The following is a 23,265-nucleotide window of genomic DNA, read 5'->3' on the forward strand; positions in this document are numbered from 1 at the left end:
GTGTCCTAACTATGTCTTTTGTAAGAACTGGGTTTTTCACGAATAAAATTATTTAAATGCCCAAATTAGATTCCGGAAAGTTAGAATGAGAATTTGGGGATTTAAATATGATTTTTGGACTCAGTAGGTCTTTCTGAGTCAGAAAATGTGTTTTCTGCAAAAAACCATGAAAACAGTGAACCGGTTGAACCGGTTCAAGTCTGCCTAGTCCCGCATAAGAAAAAGTGAAAACCATCAAAAACCTTAGAAAAATATTAGAATTTGAAAACCGGGCGTTAATTTTAAAGGTTTGGCCTGAAGTTGGGCCAAACGGGCTAAAAATGCTAACGGGTTGGATCGGGCCCAAGTTGGGCCCAAGCCCAACATATATAAGGGTTCATTTAATGAACCCATGCAGCAACAGCACTCATCAAACACAACACACACATCAGAAATTGAAAGAGGGAGAGGAGAAGAGATTGAGCACTATTCACTTCAATCTTCCCAAGCTCATATCCTGAGCTAGAGAGCTCCGATCGCTGCACCGTTTGCGGCTACGCGTTTCTTGTGAAGAGCTCTACAAAACCTATATAAGAAACTGGTAAGTAAAGCTCGAATCCCTCTCAGTTCTTCTCAAATTTTTGAGTTTTAGGGTTTTGGCTAAGTGAGATTTTGTGATTTTTGGGTGTTTAGGTATACTCTAGCCTTTGTTTGATGTTGGTTTTGGCTTTCAAAACTGTTGGAGAAGGTAAGAGGCATTGAAACTCTTGTGAAATTTTAATTATAATGAGCCCTAGGTTGATTTATGATGATTTATGTATATGTAGCTTGATTATGGTGAGTTTGGAGCTTGTTGATGCTTGTTGGAGATTCTTAGTGGCTTAGTGTGTGATTAAAAGCTTATCTTGGGCTCAATTTAGGGTTTTCGAGCATACTGGGGATCGGCCAAGGTATGGTTTCGGTTTCTTCTATGTAGTATATAATACTCATGGACACTTAGGCTAGTAACCCATAGGATAGGAATGAATTATAATGGTTGTTGAGGTGTTGAATGTTGATGTATGTTGAATAATATTGATATATTGAGAATGAATGATTGTATGTGGTTGTGATGTGTGAGGATAACTTGTATGGAGATGATGATGATATAGAGTTTTGAAAAGAGGAATATGTGAATTTTGATAATGATTGTTGGTATTTAAGGATTATGATGTTTGATGTTGGTTATGTGATTTATTGTTGTTGATATGGTTGATGATTGATGATGATTAGTGATCTTGTTGGTATATTGAAGGTGAATGTTGAGATTGTAGATAAATGCTGTGAATGATGATGAGTTGATAAATCATGAATGTTGAATTGGTAAAGGTGGTGTGAGAGATTGGAATTGAAAGGATATGGGATTGATTTTGATGTTGGTAATGATTGAATTAGGATTGAAGAAAGTGTTGGTGGAGGATTGATTTTGGGTATCACATGATTGAGTTTTGGTGGTTGGAAGTGGTATAATATGATAAAAAGGGTAGGTTATGATAGAAAGTAGAACTTGAAGTGGTTTTGGTTTGGTTTGGTGGGAAATGTTGGTAATGTTGAGGTTTTGGGACTTCTGTAAAAAAGTGGGTTTTTGGTGAACTTTGTTTGATCATAACTTTTGCCTCAGTTTTCAAAATTGATTGGGATTTGTTTGAAAGTAAAGCTTATTGAAAATCCTTTAATTTGATATGAAGTTTGTAAAATTTGGAATTTTGTAGAGAGAGTTATGATCATTCAAAGTTGGTGTTGAAAATCTAAAATTCTGCAAAGTTGCAGAATTTCATGATTTATAATATGTACGCACGCACAGCCTTGTGCGGACGCACAACCTTGCGAAAATCTTAATCTGTGCGGACCCACAACCCTGCGAAAATCTTAATCTGTGCGCACGCATAGGCAGGGAAATGCGTTCTTCTTGCAGTGTTAGCACGGCTTGTGCGTGTACACATCGACGAAGAATTGCGACCTGTGCGGACGCACAGCCCTGTGCGCACGCACAAGTCAGGAAGGGTCATCTGTTGGGGGCGCTAGCACACCCTGTGCGAGTGAACAAACCATATAATTTTTAGTACCTGTGCGTACGCACACCCCTGTGAGTACACACACTTTTAAAATCTTCCTGGGCGTGCATGCGCAGACCCCTATGCGGCCGCACACACCCTATTCTCAAATTTTAACTTTGTTTTCAACTATCTCCCCTTCCCAACAAGGTTGTAAGCTTCTATAACACCATTTTAAGGCTTGTGGACTTAATTTTGAGTATGGGCATATGAGAGATATCCTAAGGGTTTTAGTTGATGATTATTATAAAGAATTAGAAGACAGAGGTTTATGTTTCGGGTGTAATGAGGATGGTTTGATGGCTTGTGGAGGTAGATTGGTATGTAAATTGAGAAACTGAGGGACTAATGAGCCCGGAGTGGAATGGCTTATGATAAACTTTAGAAATATGAATGTTGAGAGTGTTCCAGGCACTATATCCTTAGAATGTTGAGAATTGATAATTGAAAGTGGATTGAGATGAGAAATGGTGACGACTGGTAATGATTTGAGGTGGATGGACTTGTTGGACATGAAAAGTGTGCCAGGCACTATATCCTCGGAACGATAGTATTTGAAAGAGAGTGGGCCAGGCACTATATCCTTGGAATAAATTGTGATGAGTTATGTGTAACTGTTGTTTTCCTTTTTTGCCGCAAGAGTGGGCCAGGCACTATATCCTCGGAACGGTAGTGTGCCAGGTACTATATCCTCGGAACAAGAGCGGGCTAGGCGCTATATCCTCGGAAGTGGCAGGAAGGCGACATCCAAAAGGATGTGTCGGGTTGGCATTTATAGACCGACAAGTGATATCATGAGCCAATAGGATAGACATTCATCATATGTATTTTCTATGTGCTTTTTTGCTTTGATTACTTGAGCCTGCCTAATTGTATAATATGCCTACTTGCTTCTTGAATTACTTGTTATATATTTGAATGTTACTTGTGTTTTCCTTGTTTGTATTATCTGTGTTTGTCTGGTGCTGAGGAGTGTAAGTAGGCGGTGGCGATGGGATCGCAGGGAGGATCGGTTGGTGAAGGCTGTGGGATAGTGGTGTTAGTTAGAATAGAAATTCCTTAAGATAGATTTCCCGGTTTAATTATGTTAAGGTTTATATAACTATGCTTATCTGTTTTAGTATGCTTTAAGATTCAATCTTGTGATGGATATGGAGCTTAGGATTGCCTTTGGTGTCCCGGGGTCTTATATCCTACATCACTGGGCACTGTTACCATACTGAGAACCTCCAGTTCTCATACCATATTTCTGTTGTGCTTTTCAGATGCAGGTCGCAACCCATCTCGGTGAGTTGCTCTGATGGTGACAGAAGCGGAGGATCATGATACCTTTTGGAGTCTTTTTGGTTTATTTTGTTTATATATATATATATATATATATCACTCTTGTATTTTGTTTTTCCTAGAGGCATGTATTGAGAGAACAAAACACGTACAAGCTTTTTTTACTGTCTGGTTCTGTATGTCTGTATATGGCTAGCTGGCTTAAACTCCACGAGCCGTGGCTAGATCTCTATAATATTATACTATTATATTTTGATATATCTCATCTATTTCTTGTGCTCTAAGTTAGAAGCTTCGTTAGTACGTGTTGCGCTTTTGAAATCCTGTTTTTGAGCTATATCCTTCATCGGGCTTCTAGATTATACTATTCTTTCTCTCTCTCTCTCTATATATATATATATATATATATATTATGTACGAGCTTAGAACTACCATAATCTCTGATTAACCTTTGTTTTACGACGCGAGGTAAAGCTTAGGCTAATTAGAGTGTTACATCTTTGTCCTTCTTAACAGGAAGACTATTTGCCTGTTTTTTCACAATTTGTCCATCTCCTTTTACGAGAATTTTTATCTTTAGAACCGATTGGTCTACTATACTTTTTGCACTTGTTTGCATTATTGTTCATTTGTCCAACAAGGACATCAACTCAAATTAGAACATTTTTAACTGGTATATAGAATTTTGTTATCCTTTTTGTATCAAAAAATACAACAGGAAATTCATTTGTAATTTTCTACAAATGTATAATTTTTTGAGATTTTAATTCACATTGCATTGATTGAGGATCCAAATCTATTAATGATGATGCATTCAAATTTAGCTCTTTTGTCAACTATTTATTCTCTCTTCCTAATATTGGAAATATTATCTTATTAAAGTGAAAATCTACAAATTAATTTTTAAATTCATCTCCCATTTTGTCTCTAGATACCTTGTAATAGAAGGAGAATCATATCCAACATATATTTTCAATTTTCTTTGAGGTCCCATTTTGGTGCGATTAGGTGGAGCAATTGGAATAGAAATTGAACATCCAAATATTCTCAAATAGGATATATTTGGCTATTGGCCAAAAGCTAATTTTAAAGGAGATAATTTGTTATAACTTGCTGGTCGTAAACGAATAAGTGCTGCAATATGTAAAATAGCATGTCCCGAAGCAAAAATTGGGAGATTCATTCTCATAAGTAGGGGTCTAACAATCAACTGTAGGCATTTAATAAGTGATTCTACCAACCCATTTTGTGTATGAACATGAGCTACTGGATATTCAACACTTATACCAATGGCCATACAGTAAGCATCAAAGGCTTGGAAAGTAAATTCACCAGCATTATCAAGACGAATTGTTTTGATTGGATTTTCTGAAAATTGTGCTTTTAATTTTATAATTTGAGAAAATATTCTTGCAAACACCAAGTTGTGAGATGATAATAAGCACACATGATACCAACTTAAAGATGCGTCAATTAGGATCATAAAGTATATAAAAGTCCCACATGGTAGATGAATTGGTCCACATATATTACCTTGAACCCGCTCAAGGAATTCAGGAGATTTGAATTCAATCTTTGCTGGTGACGGCCTTATAATTAGTTTTCCTTGAGAACATGTAGTAAGGAGAGGCAGATGGTGGACATCTTTATTTCGAAAAAGAACAAAGTAAATTTGCTAATGAGATTTGTGTTTGTGCGGTATAGATTCAAGAACCATGCCGAAATAGCTGTTTAAAATCCACATGGATAATGTCTGGAAGGTGTTCCTTTGATTGTATCAGAGGCAAATTATGAAAGATATACTGCGGACGATGAAAGTGATTGGACTCACACATACCAACCCAAAGCAAAATAGGAGACAAGACCTAATAGACAAGAAATGAAAAATAACTTTTACAACCAAAAGGAGAGTAGATAATTCAAGGAGGATGAGTGAGGAAGTTACAAATGACAAAGAAAAGATGAATGATGCTGCGAGCAAAGACATTCTTGACAATGATGAAGGTTGTAAGTCATGCAAAAGAATGGCTGTCAGTTATGCTTGGTGAAATTAAAAAGAACATAGCTCCTGTATTAGTTGAAAAGCTACAAAGAAGCATTGTGGGGGAGTCGGTGATTCCTCTGAACCATGAGGAAGTGAAAATGAAGATATTCAAGGAGTGGCACAACCTCCAAGAAGTGAAACAAATGAGAAGCTTCAAAATAGTTTTTGTCTTTGTTTCACAAGAAAACATGAAAGAGGCTTTGAACTCACCATTTCTTTTCAACCACTTTGGAAAAATAAGGAATTGGTTAGAATATGAAACTAACAGAAGAAAAAGAGTGTGATTGATATCTATAGTATGCCCTTGCATGCTTGGAATGAGGAAAACTTCAACAACATTGCTTGGATATGGGGTACTGTCATCAATATTTACAGCTAAAGGTGATGAATATGACTTTGTTAGAGTGCTAGTGGACACAACGTGGTTCCCATTGATCCATGATCTGATTACCCTTGAATTGAATGGAAGTAAGTTCGAAATATTTGTGAAAGAATATGGTGCAGAAAGTCGATAAACCAACACCATAAAGCATAACTGGGTTGATTTCATTAACTTAGTGGCCATTGTTGCATCTGTAAATGCTTGTGGTGACTAACCAAATTTTCAAACACATGGACACAAGATTAGGGATGATGATGTGGCAAATTGCATGGGAAAAGACATGTGCAATAATGAAATAGTGGGTGATATTAATGACATAGAGGCCGTTGTGCATAGGAATGATGAAAGGAATAATGACAGGGTCAAGAGTGATTCAAATTGTAAAAATTACTGGTATGATGATAGAAACACCGAGGAAATTATTCAAGAAACACAATTGGGTTTGTGGGGTGGGCCACAGAATGAAAGGGAAGAAGGAAGAAGTGGGCTTGATTGTGGGTCAGAACTATGTGGTGGACTCTGAATCAAATTCTGGCCCTATGATTCCACCTGGATTTGAATACTTCATTAACAATAACTCCTTGCAGATCAATGAAAAAAAGAAGAAACAATCCCTTTGCATGAAAGGGGGTAGGGGTAGGGCAGGCCCTAAAAAATCAAAGAAGCTTCTATTGGCCCTAACACTAAAAGAAAGAATGTTACACTCTTTCAAACATGGGAAAACATCAAAGAAAGGGCTACTGCCGATTAAATCACAAAAAAGAAAGAAGAAACGTGAGAATAGTGCAAAAGTAACGAGATAGAGGAAGAGCGATCTTAAAATTACAAGGGGAAGGGACATGGAAAATCAACAATTAGAAGGTAGTAATGGTGAAGAGTGTGATTCCATGAGTGATGTAACAGAAGCTTGGATCTTGGGATCTCAATTGAATCTGGAATGTAGTGACGTGGAAGGAGTTGTGCACTTCATCAGGAAGGATCTGAAGGGGGAAAATATGATAGAAGAAATTGAAGTCACTAACAGAACAAGAGGATGAAAGAGAAACCAGAAAACAAATGAAGGAGCTTTAAACCACAATTAATGATTTTATGTTGGAATTGTAGAGGGTTAGGGAGTAAGGAGAAGGTGGGATGCATCAAAGAATTTGTGAGAAAATTTATTTTAATATTAGTTGTTATTATTGAAACTAAAACTAATAATATCTATGAGAATCTGATAAAAAGAACGTGGGGAAATTCTCACTTTGACTGGGAACATTCTAGGGGTGAAAGGAGTAGTGGTGGCTTTGTATGTATTAGGATAAGGAGATATTTGAGGTAACTAAAAGAGATAAGGGTTGTAGATGGATCTGTATTACTGGTATGCTGAGACAATTTAGTAGGGAAATTTTAGTCGCTCTTGTCTATGAAAACCATTCAGCCAGTGAAAGAAGATAGTTGTGGAATGAACTATTGGCTTTGAAGAATAGCCTAATGAGACACTGATGAGTGGATATTTTATACACTTTTTGGCATCATTTTCATATAGTTTTTAGCATGTTTTATTTGAGTTTTATTATATTTTCATAGGTTTTAGTGAAAAATTCACATTTTTGGATTCTACTTTGAGTTTGTGTGTTTTTATGCAATTTCAAGTATTTTTTGACTGAAATTGAGGAGTTGGAGTAAAAGTTTGATTCAGAGATAGAGAAAGCGCTGCAGATGCTGTTAGGATCTGACCTCCCTGCACTCAAAAGAGGTTTTCTGGAGCTACAGACATCTAAATGGAGCGTTCTTAACGGCTATAGAAAGATAACATTCAGAGCTTTCCAGCAATGGATAATAGTCCATACTTTGCTTCAGAATTGAAGGCTGAAAACTGGGGTTCAACGCCAGCTATCTGCCCTATTCTGGCGTCCAACGCCCACAAGGGAGTAGCCAGCGTTTCAACGCCCAAAAAGGACCCCCTAGCTAGCGTTCAATGCCCTAGAGGCCCCGAGCATGTGGATCTCAATCAAGCTCAGCCCAAACACTCACCAAGCGGGCCCCATAAGTGGATTTTTGTACTAAAAGACTGTTTTACCCTTCTTATGTAATCCTTAGTCATTAGTCTAGTATTTATTTGAGAACTTTTACATCTTTTAGAGACCTCTAGCATATTTTTGAATTCCACATTGTATTTTCTATCAGTATGAGTTTTTAAACCTCCGAGGTTGAGGGGAGGAGCTCTGTTGAGTTTTATGGATTAATAAAGTACTACTATTCTATCTCAATACGTGTTTGATTCTCTATTCTAAGATGTATATTCGTTCTTCATCATTATGAATGCATTAAATCGGCACAAGGTTATGTCATTCTACATGGATTCAGAGTGAGTTCTTCATCGGACAATGATGAACCACTAGCTTGATTATACATCTCTTAGACGGCTAATCCACGACTTTATTGGGAACTTCTCTTGACACCAGTTCAGCTGAGGTACGAGGAGATTAGAGTCTTTGTGGTAGAGGCTAGAACTAAAGGTTTAGCATTATCTGATCTAGAAGATTTGACCTTATCTGTGGCGTTTTGAGTAGGATCACTAAAGAGAATAAACTGCAGGAGCTTCACCCTCAATCAAACTGGATTCGCACTAACCCTGGGGTTCAGATCTGGAGGAGCATTGGCGATCCCTTAAGAAAGGCGTTGATCACATACAACTTGCCATAGAAGAAATCATTCACAGTTGGAATAGACAGTAAGACCGGATTAATCCAGAAGAACAAAGCATCTCCAAGCCTTAACCATCTTCATATCATTGCATTCACCATCAACCGAGTAACGTTTTATTTATTTTACTTTTACGTGCTTTAAACAAACAGTCAACTTTTCTATATGCCTGGCTAAGATCTATAAGATAACCATAGCTTGCTTTAAATCACTATCATCGTGGGATCGACTTTGACTCACTCATATATTACTTGGACGAACCAGTGCACTTGCTGGTTCAGTTGTGCGAAGTGTAATTCCGTGCACTAGACACTTTATTGTATTCGAAGATTTTAATGAAGTATTATGCTCGGAAGAAAGGTGTAGCAGAAGGGTAAGTATAATAAGAAATAGGGATTTGAGCAACTAGATTCAAGATATGAACCTGGTAGACCTTCCTCTCCAAGGCAGAAAATTTACTTGGAAGAGGAGAACCCAGGCCAATAGGCTTGATAGGATTTGCATGGATCCTCAATGGCTACAAAAGTTCCCAGAGTCAAGAATTGAAGTGATAAAATGTTCCAAGTTATACTGTGGTCTGAAACCTTTTTGCTCTCTTAACATCTGGTTCTCTAATCTAAAATTCTTACCTATGTTGGGAGTGGAATGGAGGGCCCTAGGAGTGTTACTGATGCATGAGAAATTAAAGCTGATAAAGAAGAGCATTTCAAAATGGAACAGAGAGGTATTTGAAAGCATTGATGATAAAATTAGGAAATTTAAAAGTGAAATTGCTAAAGTGGAAGTCCTCTTAAAAGAAAACATTGATGTGGAAGTAAACTTGAGTAGAAGGAAGGCGTTGGTAGGCCAGCTTGATTTATGGTATAAACAGAAAGGAGAGTATTGGAAGCAAATGTCAAAGGAGAAATATATCAAGGGGGTAGACAAAAATACAAGATACTTTCATACAATGGCAACAATCAGAAGAAGAAAGAAGCAAATAACGAAAATCAAGATCGGCAACAGATATTTCAAAGATCTGAGAAGGATTAAGAATGAAGCAAGAAAATTCTTCAAAAATCTCTATCACCAGGATAGGATGCCGATTATAAGAGTCCAAAAGGGACTGGTTGCGAGATTATCTGAGGAGCAACCAATGCAGCTTGAGTTGATGCCATCCTATAATGAAGTAAAAGAAGCTGTTTGGTGATGTGGCTCTACTAAAGCACCCGGTCCTTATGGGTTTAACATTTTTTTTTGTGAAAAAATCTTAGGAGATGATTGGGATGGAGTTCACAGAATCATTTTTTGACTTCTTCAGAATGGGATTTCTACACAGGAACTTAAACATGACATGGGTAACCTTAACCTCAAAGATAGATGTGCCAGAAGAAATGAAGAACTTTAGACCAATAAGTATGGTGGAAAGAGTATATAAGGTAGTATCAAAGGTTTTGGTCCTAAGGATAAAGAAGGTGATAAGCTCCTTGGTAGGAGAAGTGCAATCTGCTTTCATACAAGATAGGCAGATTCTCGATGGTGCATTAATCGCATCAGAAATAGTTTCTTGGTTGAAAAAAGGCAAGAGAGGAGTAATCATTAAGTTTGACTTGAAGAAATCATATGACACTGTGAGATGGTCATTCGTGGATCAGGTTCTAAACCTTATGGGTTTTGGTGATATTTGGAGGAAATGGATTAGTGGATTGCTCAATACAGTAGCCATGTCGATCATTGTAAATGGATAACCAACAGAGCCTTTTGCTATGGAGAGGGGATTGCATCTGGGCGCTCCAATTTTGTTGTTCCTATTTATTTTGGTGGATGAGGTTTTGAATAAGATGTTTACAAGAGCAAGGGATATAGGAATCATCTCCGGCCTAGAAGTTGGTCGAGTCAAGGTGCTTTTATCGCATTTACAGTTTCTGGCGATATAATATTGTTTGCCCGCCGAATAGGAAGGTTTTATGAAATTTCAATGGGATACTAGCCTGTTTTGGGATGATGTTGGGGCTAATAATTAACTATTAGAAGTCCACCTTCATTCCTATCAATGTGCCTGAGAAAGTTGCATATGATTTGGCAGAGGTCATGAACTGTCCGCTTGGGAGACTACTAATCACATATTTGGGTATTCCTTTGGGAGCTAATCCCAAGCATATTGAAACTAGGAAGCTGATCATTAAAAAGATAGAGAAGAAACTGTCAAAATGAAAGTCAGGGTTACTTTCAAGAGCGGGTAGGTTGACAATTATCAAATCGGTAATAAATAATTTACCGGTCTACTATTTGAGCTTATTTAAACAACCTAAGGTAGTGGCTAAGAAGATTATTTCTCTATGATAAAATTTTTTGGGGTACAAAAGAAGGGCGAACAAATTTACCAACTGTAGCATGGAGCACTATACAGAAGCCAAAGGAGCATGGAGGGCTTTCTTTATTTTTTTCCCTCGAGCTCTCGATTATTAGTATGAGTTGAAGTATGTTTGATTATTATACTAAATGAGTTTGATTATGCTCAGTTTTTAAAAATGATATTATGGCATAGTTGATATCTACATCATGTTTGATTATAACTGGATTTTTGTGATATGATTTAGAGTCTGTTTGATTATGCTCAGCTTTTAAAATATGATATTACAGCATGTTTGATTATAGCATACTTGATATTTGATTGTTGAGTTTTAACTTTTTTTACTTTTTGAATTTGATTAGATTTTGGTTGTTTAATTTTCTAGTTTTGAAAAATGCAAAAGAAGACTGCACCAAAACAAGTAGAAAGAGAACCAAAATGAATGTCGAACTAAGATTTTGGAGCTAGCAAAGGATTATCAATTCCATGAAAAAATGAAAGGGAGAAAACAAAAGAAAAAACAGCATAAGGAAGCCCCAAAGATTGCCAATAAAAAGAAAAGAAAGAAAAAAAAGAAAAGAAATGTTTGGATACCCTAAAGGAGAAAAAGCACCGAGAAAAATTTGGGACATATCAAGGGGGAAAGAATTGATTGTAAAAGTTTTCTACTGAATTTTTACTACTGAATTTGACTATCATGTTAGTAATTTTTTTACTACTGAATTTTATTATCATGTTTATTGAGTTTGATTATACTCAGATTTAGTGCTATATTTGACTACTGAATTTGATTATACATGTTTACTGAGTTTGATTATACTCAGGTTCAATGCTATATTTGACTATTGAATTTGATTATACATGTTTACTGAGTTTGATTATACTCAGGTTTAGTGCTATATTCGGAGTTTGGTTATACATATTTACTGAGTTTGATTATACTCAGGTTTAGTGCTATATTTGACTACTGAGTTTGGTTATACGTGTTTATTGAGTTTGATTATACTCATGTTTAGTGCTATATTTGACTACTGTATTTGATTATACATGTTTGCTGAGTTTGGTTATCTTTTTCATGGTACAATCTAAAACTTAATGAAATGTAAATCTTGATGAAGAAGGAAGTTAAGTTAAAAGTTTAAAATGGTTTTCTGTACATATATATAAATTAAATGAAGCCATCTTCAATTAATTGAAGCATCAACATTAATCCTATTTATTAGTTACATTAGTTATTAGTACTTGTAACTCTTTTTGGATATAAAACAATAAAATCATTAGTCCTGTGACAGCATGTGGATATATGACACCAAAATCCATATGTGAATATCAAATTTCTGAGAATCACTATAAACTTTAAATGCTGTCTTAACCAAAGTGACTTATACATTCCAAATGGATGAGCCCCAAATCAACCACGAGAAGAATGGAGACTACATATATCAATAACATTTGAAACAAGGCAACTTTAATGTGAAAAAAGGGTTATATTTCTAAACCAATACTAACTCTGAATCTCAGATAACTCAGAATGTTAAGTGTAAATTCACTAATCACATGTAAAATCAAAATTAAAACTATTATAAAGAAAAAAAATGCAAGAGTTCCATTGCAACATTGCAACATGTAAAATCAAAATTAAAACTATTACAAAGATATTCACAAAGGTTAACACATATTCCAGCTTCTTATCCCTTTTCACAATAATCTTAGCTTTACAATTTTGTTTGGAAGTTGGATTTGTCTTCTATAGTGGATCAATTTTTTATCTTTGATAACCAGCTCTAGAACATACTAAGATTTGGTATGTAATCTGTCTATTTTGATCCCACTTAGTAGTTTTTATATTCCATGAAAAACTAACTCTCTTTACATATTTGGTATAAAATGCTTCATAATCTTTTAAAGAGGAAAATGTCATTCCTATGCTTGGAACAACCTAAAACATAGATAATAAAAAATTTAAAATTAAATCAAGAATTAAAAATGGATAATAAAAAATTAAAATCAAATTAGAGCCATATGCATATGTAAAATTTTCTCAATGACTAATGTAAAACCTGCAAAATTAACGAATAATTAGCCAATAAATCAATTATTAATCCAAAAAATTAGAAAATTGAATTTTATAGTTTAATGAGGTAGATCTAATTAAATAGGAATTTTGACACTAATTTTAAAGAATTTGACCCAAGATTGGGCCGAACGGGCCAAACCGGACAAACTGGGCCCGATACGGGCCCAAGGCCCAACCTAAAATAAAACCAAGAGAGGTTCAGCTCTCTTACCCTTCTCTTGATGAAGCACGCTGGAAAACACGTCTAGGGAAAGGAAGAACACCTTCCAAAATTACAAACCCTTACTTATCAATCAAATCCACATAACTTTTGATTCGGAGTTCTGATCGCCGCACTGTTTATGGCCACGCGACCAGTGTGTCAAGCTCTATAAAATCCATAGGACAATTTGGTATGTATATCACTATTTCTTTTCCAGCCTCTCACTTTATAATTTCAAAAATTAGGGGTTTAATTTTGAAGAATTATGTGATTTTGGTGCTTTAGGAATGAATTAACCTTGTGGACTTGCCGAGTCTTGTCCCAAGTCTTCGTCAGTAAGGTGAGAAAATACTAACTCTTGTAAACCATTAACGATTATGAACCATAGTTGATTTTGTGGAATTTATGTGGAACTAGAGTGAGATATATATGTTGGAGGCAAATTGGGTGATATCGGTGACTAGGAAGCAGACCGTGGAGGTTGGATCTTTGTTCAGTGAGGATTCGAGACTTTGGACATTTAAGGAGCAAAGTTATTTTGTGGTGCTTCGGTATTAGGGAGAAATCGGCGAAGTTATGGTTTCGGTTTCTCGTATTTAATATGTAATGTCTTGTAAAAACTTAGGCTAGATAACTATAGGATAGGTTGGAATGTATGAGTAAGTTTAATGCTTAGCACCTTTGATGATGATTGTAATATGAATTGAGTAATTTGTTGGATAATTATTGTTTATAAAGATAGTAGGATGTTAAGTGATGAGTTAATGATGATTGACATAATGATATGAATATATATATATATATATATATATATATATATATATATATATATATATATATATATTGAGTAGGAGGATGATAATCTCGTTGGTATATTTGAGAAATTGATGCATGAGATTGTTAAAATTGAGGAAGGATGGGATGTAGAGGTTGTTGAGGTACCGAAAGAGTATATTGTGTGATGATTTTGTGTGTGGTAGGTTGAGCTTGAGTTGGAATATGTAGATTATTGTTATATGATTATTGATGAATATTGATTTGAAGTATGTTGAAGTGAGAATCTTAAATGAGTTGAAGAATTGAGAATTGAATAGTTTAAATGGTTGAATGATTGATTAAAGGTTGATAATCATTTGGAATTGGTTTTGAGTGTTTTGGAAGTGTCTTGGTTGATAGTGGTTTGGTTTAAAAAAGAAAATTTGGTAAAAATAGAAGCAGGTGTTTTTGAGAAAAAATATGGATTTTAGTCGAACTTTGGCGGATTATAACTTGGCTTCCGGACTTTCAAATTGTTTCAAACTTATTTTATATGAAAATTGAGTTCGTGAAGCTTACAGAATTCGAAGAACAGATGAAAAATGTTTTAAAAAGAAAAAGTTATGCGCGTTAGAAGTTTAGAGTGCAAAACTGAAAATTCTGCAGCATTCAACATTTTTGCTATTCTGCATAACTTGTGTACACGACCACTGCATGCGACGCGACCAACCTATTCGGGTTAGGTAACTCGCGTACGCAAGCAAGGTGCTTGCGTACACGAGCGTAGAAAATTGTACGCCTACGCGTACGCGTGGCCCACATGTACGCGTGACCCCTGTTTTCAGCAAAGTGAATTTTATGTTGTAAAACCTAATTTCGAACTTCTAAAACCTCTATTTTTACTCCCCAATGCCCTAAGTTTTAAATTAATCATAGGAAGGGAGTTGAATATTGAGAGGATAGTAACTTGTGAGTGAAGAAAGATTATATAGGGGTGATGTAAGTTGAAAAGTTTAAGGGGAAGGCTGGTTCATAAGTAAATGTGATTTCAGCCCCGAGTAGTAGGCAGTGGCGAGGTCCACTTACTCCGAGTATGAGATGAGGAAGAAGAAATATGAAAACTTAGTTAATTATGAATTTTGGTTGAGATACTTGGGTAGTAGCAAGGACGGTGGTTCGTCCTACTTGCTCCAGGTTAATGTTTGAAATTTGATAACAATGTTGATTGATTTAAGATGAATGAATGTATGTTTGAGATCCTGGGTAGTACCAAGGATGGTGATTTGTCCCGCTTGCTCCAGGTTAGAGATTGTGACGCTTGGGCAGTAGCGACAGTAGTGGTTATTTCACTGGCTCCAGGTTGAGCTTTTAAACACCTGCCTGGGTAGTAACCACATTAGTGGTTATTCCACTAGCTCTGGGTTGAGCGGGTAGTAGTAAGGGGGTTGTAGCTCAAACCCACTTGCTCCGCGATGGGTGTTTCAGTCCATGGTTATCTACCAGGACGTGTCGGGTTGGCTATATAACCAACAGATGATATCATCAGCCATAGGACAGGCATACATCATATGCATATTATTTGAAGTGCTTGCTTGTGCATTAATTAGGATTGCCTAAGTGATTATAATATGCTATTTATTATATTTTCTATCTATATTACTTGTATTCTACCTGTGTTTGCCATTGTCTGCTTGTTTGTCTTTGTAATTTCATCGGAGATGGAGGAACGGAGGAAAGGCGGAGAGATTTAAGGTTCTAGTTAAGTTTTAGTTAGATCTAAGAAATTGGTTAAGTTTAAAAAGCCTTAGGGAACCACCCTGATTCATGGTTTTTGTTTTTGTCCTTTAAGTTTTGAGTGTCGGCATTCTAGGATTGCCTCTGGCATTTCCAAGACCTTATATCTTATGTGCGTGACACCTTTACCATGCTGAGAACCTCCGGTTCTCATCCCATACTATGTTGTTGATTTTCAGATGCAGGTCGAGACGCACCTCGCTAGGCGTCTGGAATTCTGCAGGGAAGTGGATTTTGGGGCTCTATTTTGTTGTATAGTTTATATATGATCATATTTATAGAACTCTCCTGATTACTTGTATTCTTTTGCACCTCTTATAGGTTTATGGAGAACCAGGATTTATTATATATGAATTTTGGGTTCTCGGTTAAGTAAATATATGTATGTAAATATTCTCCGGCTAGCTTTAGCTCCGCAGGCTGAGTTAGGAGCTTGTTATTTTCTTCGTATGCAAGTAATCTCTTTCCTGAGCGTTGCGCTTTTAATTTTGCGATTTTGTTTTTACCCATTCTTCAAGGCTCCTAGTATACTACACTCTTTCGACTATTATACATATTTATATTTTATTTTAGAGGTGGTAGCACCTCGCCACCTCTGTTTTACATCATAGGTGTAAAGCTTTGTGTGGTAGGGTGTTACAACTTACATGTATAATCAAACTCAATAGTCAAATATAGCACTGAACTTGAGTATAATCAAACTCAGTAAACATGATAATCAAACACAGTAGTCAAATATAGCACTAAATCCCTACATATTCATAGAATCAGCATCATCATCTGATCTAAGCAAATGCAAAAATTTTAAATGTGTACACTATGAATTTGACTCCAATCCGGGGGCTAAACATTTTTCTCATTACACAAATTTATAACATAAATTTTTCAGGATGTAATCACACAACGTACATGATGTAATTGGGAAGCATTCCTTTTTAGAACCAAATAAAAGGACCTAAATGACATAATGAAGTCACAAATCAGAAGCATTTGCATAATTAGATACATAGATCACCAAAACTAAACACAAAGAATAGATGGATCAGTTGGAGCAATTAGACTTTCCATCAGAAATCAAATATGTAGTTAAACCATTTAGGAATAAAAAATGGATAATCAAAAAATTGAAATCAAACCAGGAATTAAAAATTAACATACGAAGTAAATTAAACCAAAACTCATCATTTGAGCTTGTGGATTCCATTAAATCAAAAGTTATAATAAAAACTCTAAGATAAGAAGAACCAGAAATGGCACTGAGAAGAGTTTTTGTGAACTGCGAGATCAGAGTAGAGTAGAGGGAAGCGTGGAGAAGAGAAGAAAGCGAGGAGTGAGGTTGGCGCGATCGAAGAGAAGAGAAGTAAGGAGTGAGGTTGGCACAATTGAAGAGAAGAGAAGTGAGGTGCATGCAATGGAACTCCTCTGTCGAGAAGAGAAGAAATCACGATTGAATTTGGCATGATGAAAAAACTCCTAGTGCGTTGTATTGTCTCTGAATCTTAGTGCATCTTTATACGTAACCATATTTTTTACTGTATTCTAGTGAGAATGGCTGAATTAGTGGCTGAAAAGTAATGTATCAATAACATTTTTGATGATGCTAATTGGAATAGCATTTTACCCTTCTCTTTCCTTCTATATTCTTTCCTTAATATGGTTACTCAGAGCATAACCTCTTTAGAATAAATCATCATATCTGACAATTTCTGAGGTACATATATTATTACCTTCTATCAATTTTTTTGATTAAGAACTAATAATTTATCTAAAAAAATATTCGAGACTAAATTAAAATTTAGTACAAACCATTTTTTTGAACACCTCAGAAAATAAATATTCACTCCAAAACAGGTTTTGAATCGATTAATTAACCTTGCTGTTGGTTAGAGACGGGGTGAATACATTTTGAATATAATAAAATGTTAAAAATTTTCAAAATATTAAAGTGATATCGATCTCCTTAAAAATATATCACCAATTCACCAGCACAATTTTATTTGTCTTTCCAAATAAAGTAATAGTAAAATCACATAACTTGAAGGGTTTGATTTATATATATTGGTTAAAATAAAAAAGTAGCTATTTTATTCTTATTTTTTTATTTTATTTTATTATTTTGTTAGAGAATTTAGCTTTACTTAGATTATAAATAGATAAGATACAGGAAAAAACAGATAAATTTTAACAAAAAAAAAAATAAAAACAAAACAAGAAATTGGATAGGATTAAGAAAACTAATATACGGTTAAGACAGGGTTGAATACAATGAAGGCAAATTTTGGTGTCTTGTTATTTGTTAAAGATATGAATATATTAGCTGTCATTAATGTAAAAGATTTATATATAAAGGAGAAAAAATACAGAGTTTGAACCAATAATACAAGAAAATAACTTCGGACTTCTGAGACCAAAAAAAGAGCATAATACCACATATCTGATCTGAGAAATTTTCTGTAGAAGTTTAACATTATTAGAGTGTTGTGATTTTCATAGTAAAGTTTATTTTCTCTCAACGTTTTCTATAGTACAAGTACGTAACATATTTTATCTGATTAATTTATCTCAATCTTTTTTGGATTGTACTTTTTCTTTATATATGAATAAATAATAATGATATGATAAGATATAATCCTAATTGTTTCTGTGTTGTTGATCGCAACTCTATAGGATCAATTAGGAACAATAATAATTACCTTTTTGATAAGGTGTTAAGATCGGGATAAGAAAGAATAGATATTATTGATTAATTATCGTTGAGATCAAATTTTACTTTATAATTAAAAGTCTGCATGATGTTATGAAATGCATGAGATTAATTGTATGTATAAATAAACAATTATTGATGGAATAATAATATTTTCAGCGTGGCTGGAGTGCAAGTGGTAGAGGTAAGCTAGAAATCATCAATAGGGTTGACATTAAATTAATAAGGTGATCAGTAAGAATGGAAGGAGGGCCGGAGGCAGCGAGTAAGCAAGAGTTCATGGAATTCTGGAAAAGAGCAACCAGTTCGCCCTACATCATGCGCCTTGCTCTATCGGCCGGAATTGGAGGTCTCCTCTTTGGCTACGACACCGGTGTTATCTCAGGAGCCTTGCTTTACATTCGTGAGGACTTTGTAGAAGTTGATAAGAAATTATGGTTGCAGGAAGTCATCGTAAGTATGGCTGTAGCGGGAGCCATCATTGGTGCTGCACTTGGTGGATGGATGAACGACACGCTCGGCCGTAAGACCTCTATCTTAGGGGCTGATATTGTTTTCTTTCTTGGCGCAATAGTCATGGCTATTGCCCCTGCTCCTTGGGTCCTCGTCATTGGAAGAATTTTGGTTGGTTTTGGAGTTGGCATAGCTTCCATGACTTCTCCTCTCTATATCTCAGAAGCCTCCCCAGCTGCTATTAGAGGAGCTCTCGTTTGTATCAATGGTCTCCTCATCACCTTTGGCCAATTCCTCTCCTACCTTATCAACCTCGCATTCACCAAGGTATATATATCTACTCGGATAATAACTAAAAAAGATTAAATAACTTAACATATTTGACTAAACTATTTATCATAATATGTAGACTCCTGGAACGTGGCGTTGGATGCTTGGGGTGGCTGGACTTCCAGCGGTGGTTCAGTTTGTTTTGATGCTAACCCTGCCTGAGTCACCGAGGTGGTTGTACAACCAGGGGAAAGAAAATGAGTCAAGGAAAATCCTAGAAAAGATTTACAAAGCAGATGAGGTTGAAGGGGAGATAAAAGCGATGAGAGAAGCAGTAGAACAAGAGAAGCAAGAGGAAGGGTTGATCGGTCAAACCCTTGGAGAGAAAATGAAGGCTGCTTTCAGCAACGTCGCTGTTCGAAGAGGATTGTATGCAGGTGTGACTGCTCAAGTCGCTCAACAATTCGTTGGCATCAACACCGTCATGTATTACAGCCCAACCATTGTTCAGTTTGCTGGCATTGCATCAAAATCTACCGCACTTGCACTCTCCCTCGTCACATCTGGTCTCAACGCCGTTGGATCTATTCTCAGCATGCTTTGCATCGATAAATATGGAAGGAGAAAGCTCATGCTCCTATCCCTTGTTGCAATCATCATTTGCCTCCTTACTCTCACCGGAGTTTTCTATCAGGCAGCTACCACCGCTCCTCCAATTGACAACATTGACACCCTCAGCTTCGGTGCTAACGCTACATGCCAAGCTTATCTTGATGCCCCCAATGTCTCTTCATGGAACTGCATGAAATGTTTGAAAGCTGAATGTGCCTTCTGTGCCAGCACTGGGGCCAATGTAAGTTCATCACTTCCATCTCTTTCAACTTATATATATCTATGTATTAGTCTAATCTAATCTAACATAATCAATGAACATGATGCAGCATCTTCCGGGAGCGTGTCTGGCGGAAACAAAGGAAGTCAGAGCGGTGTGCGGAGAGCAAAAGCGCGTATGGTTTTCTGATGGATGCCCAAGCAAAATTGGAGTGCTTGCAGTTATAGTGTTGGGACTATATATCCTAGCATACTCTCCTGGAATGGGATCAGTGCCTTGGGTTTTGAACTCAGAGATTTACCCATTGAGATTCAGGGGAATTGGTGGAGGCATAGCAGCAGTTTCAAACTGGTGTGCTAATCTCGTAGTGAGTTTGACATTCTTGTCACTCATCCATGCACTTGGGGCTGCAGGAACATTCCTCCTCTTTGCTGGATTTTCCACAATTGGACTAGTTGCCATCTATCTATTGGTACCAGAAACCAAAGGGCTTCAGTTTGAAGAGGTTGAGAAGTTGCTTCAGAAAGGTTTCAACCCTTGTGATTGCACCAATCTAAAGATAGACGAAGAGAAAGCAAGTACTAGTAATTAAATAAAATGATATGATACGATGAAACTGTTAGTTATCTTTTCATATAGATCGAGAATTAGACGATTCTCTCTTCTAGGAATGGAAATTAAAGGAGGAGATAAATAGAATTGCTGCTTCAGTGCGTGCATTCTCTTTTTCAAAATCCATGCTGACAGAGTGATAGAGAATTTCTCCATGTATGTCAGATTTGTATCCAACACATTAAATAAGAAAAGAGGCACGTTGTATGAATACTTTTATGAAAAAGTATATAAAGCCAGTAATTTTATTAAAATCTGGCCAGCACTTAATCAGCAATAAAAAAAATGAGTAATTTCACATTATTAGATGTAATCTCACACCATTAAAAATGCTAATGATAACTATTTTGTTTTCTTTACACATTTGGCTTTTTCATAATTACAAAAAAATCATAAAACATTATCTTTATATAATTAATTTTTTACAATAAGTCAGTGATGAATTATTCTACCACCATAATAATATAGAATATTAAAATAGTCAAATATTTTTGTATTTCACACAAAAATATATAAAGAATTTAACCTCTTATTTATTCTATTTATTTTTACTATTAGATTAAAACGTGATCATATAAAAAGAGGATGCAATTTCTTTGAAAAAAAATTCTCAATATATACATTAAAAAATTTAAATCATTTATTTTTAACAAAAAATTTCAAATTAAGCACATAATTAACATATATTTTAGAGAATTAAGTTAAAATTTTCATAAATTATTTTCTTTCTCCCAAGCCTTCATTCCAGAGCGATCGAGTCCAATACCACATTACAATTTACAACTTCAACAAGAACTCACCGAAACTAACATAAACTAAGTTGTTATTTTGGTACATGCGTGCATGACTTTTAGGCTTTAATTTTACACAAGCTCAATAAATTATTGAATTTTTAAGCAATATATACGTTATTTAGTAAATTTGTGGCACTAAGTGAAAAATGTTAAAAGTCAACACTTAAAGGAAAAACAATAAGTGTATGTCAGTCAGATAAATTTTTTTCCTCAAAAAATTTAACACCTCACTATGTTGTTCATCAGTTTAATTAACTAATATTAACTTAACATTATATTAAACTAAACATCATTATTTGTAGCCACTATAAATAAATAAATAAATAAATAAATAAATAAATGCCTCGGCCATTATTCTTTCAGGTTCTAAATAGGTAAAAAAGATTTCATCTAAACTTATATTACACTTGAAAGTCGTACTAATTTTTGCCCCTAGATTGGAAAATCAACAGTATCGAGTCATTTTACTTAGAGTAAAGTGATAATTAAGTTTTTCATGACTTTGACTTTGGTCTAATTAGTCTTTGAAAAAAAAATACCAATTAGCTAGATCCTTCATTATAGTAAAAAATAGACATGGATATCCTTTTGTTAGTAGATAGTGCGAAATAAAGGAAGTTGCTCATGTATTTTGTTATTTACAGTGGTGTGTATTTTGTTGTTGTCACATGAGTATAGAAAGAATATAGTTTTAGACAGAAAAAGATTCATTACCTTTTGAGTTTGTCTCTAGACTTCAATAACTGCTCTTTATTTATCATGAATCTTATAAAAATAGAAGAAGTTTCGTTCGAAAAGTTGTTATCTACGTAATAACCTTTTATAAATAAATACGTCATATTAGTTAATAATACATATAAGTAAAACTATTAAGTTTTAAGTTAATGAATTGACAGAAAGACAAAATTTACTCATTTTTTTATCATAAAAGACTAAATTGATATTTTTTTCTTTAGAGACATTAATTTGATGTCAAAATCTTTATACACTTAATTGTCATTCTACTCTTTTGGTTATTTAGAATGATACTTGGATAACTAGAATTCCGTAGTATATATTAAATAATATATATGGAGGAGACCTATGTTGTTTAATGACATGGTGGTTTGTTGTGCAGATCTTGAAATTTATAACTTTATTGTTCGGTTTAATTTGTGGCGTGAGAGTGACTTGTTCACAAATCACAATTCCAAAAATAACGTGATATTTTTTTGCTTATGGATTTTTATTTGGTTTTTGATGTAGAAGTAGCTAAGAAAGAACAGGGCAAACAGCACAGTAGCACGAACAAGTGTCATGGTGGGTCCTATAAAGAAACAAAATATCAAGTGCGTTGAATCAGTGTGGGTTCCACTCCCACATGCCATCCACAGTCCCTCCACACGCCATTCCGTTTTCTTACACATTGACTATTGTAGACTTTCTCGATTTTTTTATTGAACCGCAACATATTTAGCCCAATTTCTTGTTAATTTGTTATTTAAGTATTAGATATAGGGGGTGCGAATGAAGAAATTGCAATTACATGTAAAAAAAAATGTCATGACCCGAACCAAGCCATGACTGGCGCTCAAGGGACAAGTCCCTCAGCAAGCCAAACGACCAAATTTTCAGAAAAACGGACAGAATCTCCTCTGTTTCTAGGACCTTACCAACATAAATATTAACTCCCTGTATTAATAATAAACCTCCATTTCCAAGACAACAACAATAATATACTCCAAATTATATCCACAACCAAATATATCCAAAATACGCATCATATATATATTGAGTTGATAACTAGAGTATATAGTTAAAACCATAAGTCTTACGTAACCAAATCATAATCACTACCTAAACAGTTCAAGGTTCAAAATAACATAACCCACACGAGGATCCTGCCTGTGACATATGGAGCATTGACATAATCTAGATTTTGAGCAAAGGTTCCATTACATAATTATTTAGCCCTTGGAAAGAAGAAGGG

At 35.2% G+C, this 23,265-nt stretch overlaps 1 protein-coding gene across 1 annotated transcript; it reads left to right on the top strand.

Moving 5' to 3' along the window:
* The first annotated feature begins 18,575 nt into the window (after positions 1 to 18,575).
* LOC107633041 (inositol transporter 4-like) lies at positions 18,576 to 20,482 on the top strand. The gene is made up of 3 exons (XM_016336675.3): positions 18,576 to 19,115; positions 19,198 to 19,911; positions 20,000 to 20,482. Exons 1-3 carry the CDS (start codon positions 18,576 to 18,578, stop codon positions 20,480 to 20,482), a joined length of 1,737 nt encoding a protein of 578 aa, XP_016192161.1.
* Positions 20,483 to 23,265: the final 2,783 nt, after the last annotated feature.

This window comes from Arachis ipaensis, chromosome B3 (assembly GCF_059453495.1).
Source record: "Arachis ipaensis isolate K30076 ecotype BB chromosome B3, ASM5945349v1, whole genome shotgun sequence".
NCBI lineage: Eukaryota > Viridiplantae > Streptophyta > Magnoliopsida > Fabales > Fabaceae > Arachis > Arachis ipaensis.